We start from the raw sequence: 9,692 nt of genomic DNA, 5'->3' as shown, positions 1-9,692 counted from the left end.
TAGAAATACCAAGTTAACTACACTGTTAGATAAAGTGAAATAATAAAGATTTATAGGTTCTATAGAAGCAATAACAAGTTAACTGTCAAAAGGAGAGAACCACAAATAACATAATGTCATGTGGCAACTAAATAAAGTAACATAACAAATTTAAAAAATCCAATTGAAGCATGCATCCATGGTCTACCTTAATGTGAATCAAACTAGCACCAGCCTCATTAGCAACAGCCTTTGCTATCAGTGTTTTACCCATCTTGGAGGTCCATAGAGCAAAACAAATGTCTATGAATCTTCTCCCTGAAAACAAATAACTTCTCAATTACTCCATTATTTGTAGACAAATATAAAAAGAATATATCAAATAAGTATACAAGCAACTTTTAAAAGCAGTGATTCAACAATGTGATCATATTCATTTTACCAAAGATGCAGTTTACAAAACAAAAAACAATCGAGGAAAAAGAATGTCAAGCAAGCGGCTGTTCTGACACAGTGAGAGAGATCATTGAATATCTATATTGCTAAAAACAAACACATATACATGAAAAAGAGAGATCATCAATGAATGAAAAAATGGATTACCTCATAGAATGCAGAGTATTTGATAGGCCTGACAATTGGATTCAAAAAAATTCCTGCTTTAATGAATCCTATCCACCACAGACGCTCCAGCAGATACCTATATCCTCGAGAACGACCCAATATCAAAATCAAAACCCAAATCCAAGAATCAAGAATTAACACAAGAAACATTGAAAAGAAAGGAACTTGATAATGAATGAGAAGACCACCGTGCTACTACCGTCGACCGTCAAGGGGAGTAAGAGTTCAAGAGAGAGGTCTGGGTTTTCATCGAAGTGAAAGAATTGATTACAGCATTGACAGATTGAGTTGTTTTGACATAATTTTTTTAGCACGTAACGCCCAGTCCCCGCACCTAGACTACTAAATGGAAATCCAACAAAACCTTTTTAGCAAAATCCCCAAATCGATATCTAACAAAACCCTAAAACCAAAAACAAACCAAAGTCAAACTAAGATTGATGAAGAAAGAGGCTTACCAATGAACAACAATGAATCGGATTCGCTCCTTCTTCAAATCGAAGAACTTGACCAATAGTGACGAGGGCCTCAAAATCGGAGAGAGGTTAAGAAGACTCTTCTCTATACCAAAACTCAACCCGGGGAGTGCATTTGTAGCTTCTATCTCTTTTTGGGGGACAAGAACCTTTCCTGGTTTTGAGACATGAATCAATTAATCTGAGTTTTTGTGGAAGTTCACTCTCGGTCGAGAGAGGGGTTGAGTTTCTGTGGAAAGGGAGGTGAGTTTTTGAGTCCTGTGGAAAAAACACTGGGTCTAAGGGCAAAACAGATGGATAAGTTAGTTGTGTCAAAGATATATTTTTGGTCATATTAAGAGAAATTATTTTCCGGTTTACTCAGACAACATTTGAATGCTGTCCTAATATTCCACTTTTTCTTGAGAATTTATCAGTTCTTTCAAACGACAGATATCTGTTGTTCTAATTTTCTAACTTACAAAAAAGATGAAAAAACTGAAATAGTATGGATTCTCATGCTATTCAAACAACAGAATTAATTTATATGTCGTCTAAAGAAGTTTAAAAGATTCAGACAACAGAAAACAAAAATTATGTCGTCTGAAGTGTGTCGTCTGAAGGCATTATTGGCATAGTGACATTACATTACCTATGAGGCTATGAACAAACTCAAATGTGCATAGATACTGTAAATATTCTTGGCTGACATTTTTCAAACATAAGGACGTACAAAGTTAGAATTCCTTCAGAAATAGAGAAAGAATTCTAACAAAATAAAAATGTAAAACCAAGATTGTAAACCAAACCTGAACAGAAAAAACTCTAACCCGTGAACTTGGATAAAACCCTAGTCCATCCGGCCCATATGGAAACTGTAACGTCCCGTAGCTTAATTTACCCGTTTACTAGTCATTTGGATGGTAAACGACAACTACTTTCACTTTTACCATCGTTTCGATACCTTTAGTGGCCTTAAATTGTTGACTTTTTGTTCGGGTCAAAATTTGCGAATGTTTCCTTCATGAAAGTTGTAGAGGACGTTAAATAGAGCAAGTGCATATGTGGTAGGTACAAATCGGAGTTCGTATGCGAAAGTTATAAGCGAAAGATTAAAGTACTATTCAGGGTTACTGTTCACTGTAACTTTCTATAAATAGCCGAGTTACTGTGGTAAGTTTCCATTTTTGGAAACCTACCCGGCTTTTCTCTCTCTTCTCCCCCAACCCTTTCTTCCTCTTCAGCCAATTTCTTCTTCCTTCTCCAGCAGACCCAAGAAGGAATCCAGGCACCGGCAGGCTCACGTCCTCTTCCTTGTCATGCCTGGGGGTGGTGTTTTGCGGTGGCTCGGCCGGAGGAGCTCGGAATTGAGCTGCGAAGTTTACTGTAGTCGAACGGAGGTTTCATCGATATCCGGCGATTCCAGCAGTTTCCGGCCACCAAACCACCGTCGAGGGTGAGGTTTTTGCCAAGGATCATTTTGCCCCTAGCCTTGAGCCACGATTTGCATTGTAGAGGGAGAATCGATCAGAACCCGATCCTAGAGTTCTTGGATTTTCTAGGTTTTCTTCACGAGCCGATTTTGAGCACTTAAAGGTAAAATTGGAACATGTTGTAGTTATGAAAATTGTTGGGTATGTTGAGTAGGTGGTGCTGCCAAAATTTAGTGGCTATCGGAGGTGGTGGTCACCAGCCACTGTGGGTGGCGCGTGGAGGCGTGTAGGGGTTGTTTTTAATTCCTGTTTTAGCCTAATTAAATCCTATAAATGTTGTAGAGCTTATATGTGAAGTTTGGTGAATTTTGGTGGAGTTTGGAATTGTTTGTGATTTTCCGAAGTTCGGAGTTTTGTGATTGAATTGTGGGAAATCCAGCCGTCAGATTTCCCTCGTTTTCATTGTGGAATATGTAAATCGAGGAATTTGTGTCATGGTTTTGATGTGGGTTGAATCCGAAAAGAATTGGAGAGATGATTTATGAGGATTCGATTTTGAGAATCGTATTTAGTTAGAATAGTTATTCACGGATTATATTTATGTACAGGGCGTCATACCGAGTTATTGCTCGATGAAGGAACTCGTACGCGTGATCGTTGGAATAGTACTGTGAGTGGACTTTTATTTTAAATAATGATGCATGCATTTATTTTGAAATTATGGATTTATTTAATTATCGTTTTATTTATCGAGCATGATATTTTGTCATGGGTTATAATTTGACATTGATTTTTTTTCATGAATATTGGATATGAACTTATTATGCTCGGATTTGGATTTACGATTTATTTTTTTAGAATATGAATTGATTTCAGAGATTGATTATTATTTGAAATTATGATTATGTGATTTTCAATGAATTATTTTCTGAGGTGATTTCCGGAAGTATACTATTTAATTATATTTCTATTCGTCGATTTGAGATTTTTAAAGGATTTTCGAAATGGGATTTCGATGGAGTTATATTTCTTATTTATTTATCGACTTTCGGTTTTGGCATTGGGAATGCCTTGATGATGATCTTGGAATTGGTTTTGTTTCGATTTATGGAGATTATGTTTTATTATTATTTTCTCTCCTATTTATTTTTTAACTTGAGATTATCTTGGCTTGTGGGACACGTCGTTGGAAATTCATTTGCGAGAGTTGGGGAAGCTTTATGGATTTATGTGGTTTTCAGATTTTCTTTTGCCATACTTTGGGTGACTATTATCATTGCTAGCATTGATCTTCCGCCTTTGTGGCGAGGTGATGGGATCACTGAAGCCCGTTCTCCTTTGTGGCGCTGGTTACTGTCTTTGTGACAGTAATGCTGAAGCCCAGTATCCTAGTCGCTACACTTAGTGGCGTGTGGGTATATAACGGGAGTATATGGGAGTACTTTAGCCTGGGAGGCTCATTCGTATGGCTATCTTCTTCCCCCTACTTTTATATTACTTCTGGGCTAGCGGGGTCTAGTCCGATGATACGATACTCAGCAGGTTTGAATTACAGTTTTCAGTTTCCTGGTTTAAAGAAATATGTTTTATAAACGTTGTATGCATCGAACTTTTATAAATTTAAATAAATGCGGGAAAGTATTACAACTTTACTTCTTTTAAATTATTTAGCTAGTTGTTTATTTTTGTCCACTCACACTAACGTGTTTTCAATACTTTTCCCCTGGGCCCTTCGGTTTCAAATGCCCAGTTTACAGGCTAGGCTAATTGTGGTCGGGCGTACATGGAGTTGAGGCATAGCCAACAACATTGCTTCCACGTACTCATTCTATTTATGTTTTCGTTGTTACCTAGTGGGTTAGTATTGCTCTGATAATATGTGGGATCAATATTGTATTGGGGTTGAGACAATTATATGTGAAATTGGAGTTGTGATTTGGAGAGCAGGTGGCTTCAGGAGAATTAGGATGGATGATTTAGAAGTGTAAATGTTTTCCTACAGGTTTTGGGTAGCCTACTTTTAGGGGAAGTTCCGCCAAATTTTTGGTAGAATTTCTTCTAAAGTGGGCCCCTTAAGGCCACTTCGGACTTCGGGGTGAAATTCGGGGTGGGTCCTATCAGAAACCACTTGCTCCAAGCCGTAGCAGCCTTCATCATGGCCACCAGCATAGCAGAAGCCATCGCCGTCACTGACATCCTCGCCACCAGCATGATCACATAATGATAAAGCCTATATCAATGTCAAAGATGGATTTGTTAACATGATAGCAACATCCATCACAGCCACCAGCATAGCAAAAGCCATCGCCGTCACTGACATCCTCGCCACCAGCATGATCACATAATGATAGAGCATATATCAATGTCAAAGATGGATTTGTTAACATGACAAAGCCTAAGCGGGTCAGCTGGCTTTATAATTTGAATAATCATACTGGAATGGTATTATTTGTAGAGCCAATCAGACTGGTTTTGAATCTGTGATTCAAGCTGAAGCACCAAGCTGGTGAATAAGCTGTTGTAGACAAAGTGTATATCGAAGGTGACCCTTAATTTCTTCCTCATCAAGATGCTGAATGGTTCTTATCAATAGCCATGGAGACTCACAAGCATCATCAATGACATCAGCTTCATCTGACAAATTTATATAGCCCTTATTAGTTTTATGTTTTGAAATGTCAACATGATGGCATGCAGATATTTTGTAGATAATAGTTCAATCTGTCATTATTTTAACAAAATTTCTTGTATTTGGTTTAAATAAAAATACCAAGTCAGAGAGTCATAATCCAAGTCAATCAGTAAAACCCTAGGACAGTTTTTTCTCTCAATCCTACACCTCTACGGCTTTCTTGCCTCTCTTCCCTAGCCTCTCCATATCTATGGCCTCCATTGACGTTGTGACAGCCAGCTTTGCAGTCGCTCTTGCTCTTACTGGTGGGGGCAAAGCCCCGGACCTGGGAAAGATGGGAGGAGGCCCTGTTCGCAAGTCCTCTCAATCCTTTTTGCTTGGTAAGCCTCTGACCCGCAAGGAGGTGGATCCCAAGACTTTCAAGGCTCACTTCCATCGTACCTGGATAGTGGACAAGGAGTTTAAGGTTAAGGAAAAACCTGGAGATATCTTCCTGTTCTCTTTTGAATTGGCACGTGATCGAAATAAGGTTCTCTGGGGTGGGGTTTGGTGCTTTGACCGGGCCCCGGTTTGCCTTGCCAAATATGATGGAGTCAAGCCTATTCATGATGTCCTGTTCCAACATATTTATTTCTGGGTTAGGGTTTCAGGGATCCCTCCCTTGTATGAAGAACCTGAGAATTTTACCCTAATCGAAAATCTCTTGGGTGGATTTTTGGACTATGATAAGAAGGAATTCAAGAAGGGTTTAATCCAGATCTTGGTTAATCATGACATCTCTAAACAGGTGTGGCTTGAGCGCAAATTGTTCATGGATGTCGAGGTAGAACCTTTGTTGCAGTTTCAGTTCGAGCATTTGAAAGGAAGGCTCTCGCAATGTGGTCTCGTAACGCATGCTGGGATTCCGTGTGAGGAGCCGAACGCAACCATATTGACACCTAGGGTTCTGAGTTTTCTGGGACCATCGACTTCAGGAAGATCCTTCTCTTTCTCTGCTCAGAATAAGCATGAGTTTTTCACGGCCCCCTCCACTGTCCCTAAGAAGAAAAAGCCAACTATCAGATGAGTGGAACATCATACTTTTTCTTCTGTCTTACCAACTGATACAACCACTGCTCCGGCTACTGACTCAGAAAATGGAGTGACTAGTGGCTCGGTGATAGGGCATGAACTGGACCAGAATGTGGGATCGGTGTCTGAGCATGTAGTTGCTATTGGTTCTGCCCTAGCTGATGCTAGTGGTGTCGTGATTGAGCAGGTGATGCAACAGAATGCTGTGACTTCCAAGAAAACGAAGCTTAGTGATGGCTAAAATCCCTCGCCAAAGAAATTCAAGACTGTTTTGGGGGTAAAACCCCAACGTTGCAAGCTGAAGCATTGGGATTGCTTGGCGATGATAATGATGCTCCTCTTGTCACATTGAAGAAGAAGATGGGCATGCCACTTGGAAGTAGGAACAAGAACCAGTGTTCCATTAAGAAGCATGGTTTGTCCCTCTGCGACTCACCTATCCTTCATCTAGCGGATCAGTTCCTAGCCCTCGAGACAAGGGCAAAGGGAAGATTTAGGTCTTTCCTAACCTTCTTGCCCATTACTTAAAGTTGGTTCTTCTATTACTTGCTTCTTAGTTTTCCATAGTTGTACACCAATTGAGGTCTGTAGGCGACTAGGATTACTTCTCAAAGAAAGGCTTGTAGTGAGGATTTGATTTCTTGTAACTAGGCTCAATAAGTGAGCGTATGTGTTAACAATGAGGGTCACCTGTTTTTTTGTTTGGCGGCTTGTGCCATCTATAACTATTGGTATGAGACAACATCAGATGTACGTGCCTTCTGGCTATGGATAAATAATGAAATTATCTATTTTCTAAAAAAAAAAATACCATGTCGAACTATATATATATATATATATATATATAATTTTTCATAGGTGCGGACGTCCGTACTGAATTTTCGGTACGGATTTCCTGTTTTCGACCACTTTCCGGCCAGATTTTTACATCTTAACCGTTCAGTTTTTATGTCCTAGTGTATAGATCACCTCTACAAAATTTCAGCCAATTTGGTGATTATTAAGGCATCAAAAAATACATTTTACATGAACGGACCGAATCTGTCGAACCGGAACCTTTCGTATTTATAATGGTAAATTGCAGTTTTAGATGCCTTAACGATCTCCAAATTGGCTGAAATTTTGCAGAGGTGATCTATACACTAGGACCTAAAAACTGAATGGTTGAGATTTAAAAATGTGGCCGGAAAGTGGTCGAAAACAGGAAATCCGTACCACCCGCTCGGTACGGACGTCCTCACCTGAGACGGACTATGTGTGTGTGTGTATATATATATATATATATATATATATATCTTTGTTAATCAAGACGTTACGTACTCATTACGTCCATATATGGAATGCAGAATGCTTTATTAATCAATAGATGACAGTTTAATTATCATGCACTATGTTACGATCTTAATTATACTCCGTAACAAGAGAAGTAGCTAGAGAAAACTAGAGAATTACTGAAGTAGTTGCACATTTTCAATTAATTCACCAGTCTGCAGTTTTTCCTGATCTCTCCGTTGGTTCCCAGCAGAGGACTAATCCGACTCATCTTCACCATGGCCGCAGCAAAATCCCTGTTAAACGCAGCAACGTTGGTACTATAAGTTCTAACCAACGCATCCTGAGATCCATTATTAAACAACTGCTGATCGGAGTGAAGAAGCCCACGACGTCCCACAAGCGCCTTGTAGTAGTCGTTATCAAAGCCGTTTGGCGTCGTGTCGAAGGGAGCCAAGTTAGTATTACCAGAACTAGCCGGGCAACTAGCCTTGCGAGTGGTGGCAAAGCCTGGGTCGATGTTGGTCTCGTTGTAGATGCGAGTCCTGAAGGAAGAACACTGTGCTTGGCCTATTGTGTGAGCCCCAGAGAGCACGGTCATGTCCTTAGCGGTTAAGCCTTTGGCAGTGAAGCTTGAGATGAGAGCTGCGAGGTCTGCGAATGGAGATGGGAGGTTGCTGTTGGCGGCGCTTTGGCTTGCCGTTCTTGCATCTCTGCGGCCCAGTGGTACAGTCCATGATGTTCCTCCAAGCTGTACTCATAAAAAGAGAGTAATTAATTTATCAAAATTTTGAATTAATTTGAAATAATGCAGAATAAAAAATGTAATTTTATTGTATGTCGATGAGGTTGTCAAGAGTGAATTTTGTCCATGCGACAGGGTTTAATTGATAAATGACTATTTGAAATTTGAAATATTCAAAACACGTACGTAGAAGGATTTGTCCTCATGCCTGATGAGAAAACAGAGTGGAAAAACGAGGGAGCATAGTTGGAAAAAGAGGGTCTAAGAGAGTAAGGTATGGAATTTGCCATAATCTAATAATATATTTTCTTTGATGAACCACGTACTAATCAACCAGCTGTAGAAGCAATGCAAGATCGATATGTAATTACCAAGACAACTCCATCTCGTGCTGCAAGAGCTAAAATATCTGCACAAGAAACTGTAGCATTACAAGCTGCTTCTACGCTAGTTTTTATGGTGTCAATCACTTCGAAACCCCTGACAGAGTTCTGGTTTGGGCCCGCATTCTTCTCGCCAGTGAAGGAAGCAGTGTCATCCAACAGAATCGAAGCGTCGCAACCCTACATTACAAAACCCCGTTTAATCAAAATGCACATTCAACTAGTTGATTATAAAGGCATGAAAGATAAAAGAAGAATGATCGATCGACTTACATTGACAAAGCAGTCGTGGAAGAACAAGCGAAGAATGGAGGCACCCATGCGAGGCTCCTTAGTAACAGCTTGATTCATGGTGGTGCGAACTACGCTTAGAAGAGTTGGGCAAGTTTTTGAGTAGAAGGTGGGAGAGAGCTGAGCATTTACAGTACTGCAGCACCCAAAGATGAACACTAGAAGTGTCGCAGTAACAAACAAGGATGGTGCAGAGACCATGCTATCGATTCAGTAATGTAGACAGCTAGCTGAAGGGGATGATATATATGTATTCAAGCAAAGCCATGCAAAGCCAGGCTTGTATTGGCTTTGTGGTGTAGGGATGGATTGAATAAGAGAGTGTATATATAGTGTTTTTTTTTGTCTGAATGTATACATAGAAGGACAATATGAATAAACATATCCACTCTCTCTTGTGATTAACGCATAATAACTTTATAATTTTCTAATCCAACCATTCATATTGTATAACGTAATACAAAGATTAGCTCTGTAAAAAATCAATCAAATTGAAGACCTTTTAGTTATTCATTTCTATGAAATACATTAACGGTTTATCATAATAATAATAAGTGTTGTTAGAACCATCTATTTGTTTGTTTCAATTAGATATTTAAATGATTTCCGATTTGATTGATTTTTTATAGAGATGATCTTTAAAGACTAATTTAAGATATAGACAGTTGGATTATAAATTTATTAAGTAAAAATATGTTAATCGTTAATGAGATTAATATACTCATTCACCCCTAAGAATTTTCCGATATCGAGTAGGATTATGCATGCATGAAGTGAGAGGTTAATTTTGTACGTTTCCTGCGAAGT

General features: G+C 39.2%; 1 protein-coding gene across 1 annotated transcript; it reads right to left on the bottom strand.

The window, feature by feature from the left end:
- Positions 1-7,526: 7,526 nt before the first annotated feature.
- LOC112188612 (peroxidase P7) lies at positions 7,527-9,172 on the bottom strand. The gene is made up of 3 exons (XM_024327764.2): positions 8,868-9,172; positions 8,583-8,774; positions 7,527-8,217 (listed from the first exon to the last, which is right to left on the bottom strand). Exons 1-3 carry the CDS (start codon positions 9,084-9,086, stop codon positions 7,669-7,671), a joined length of 960 nt encoding a protein of 319 aa, XP_024183532.1. The 5' UTR covers positions 9,087-9,172; the 3' UTR covers positions 7,527-7,668.
- Positions 9,173-9,692: the final 520 nt, after the last annotated feature.

The sequence above is a fragment of the Rosa chinensis genome, chromosome 2 (genome assembly GCF_002994745.2).
Source record: "Rosa chinensis cultivar Old Blush chromosome 2, RchiOBHm-V2, whole genome shotgun sequence".
In the NCBI taxonomy this organism is placed as follows: Eukaryota; Viridiplantae; Streptophyta; class Magnoliopsida; order Rosales; family Rosaceae; genus Rosa; species Rosa chinensis.
The sequence above is the reverse complement of the archived record's forward strand: the minus strand, read 5'-3'. Positions and strand labels throughout refer to the sequence as shown.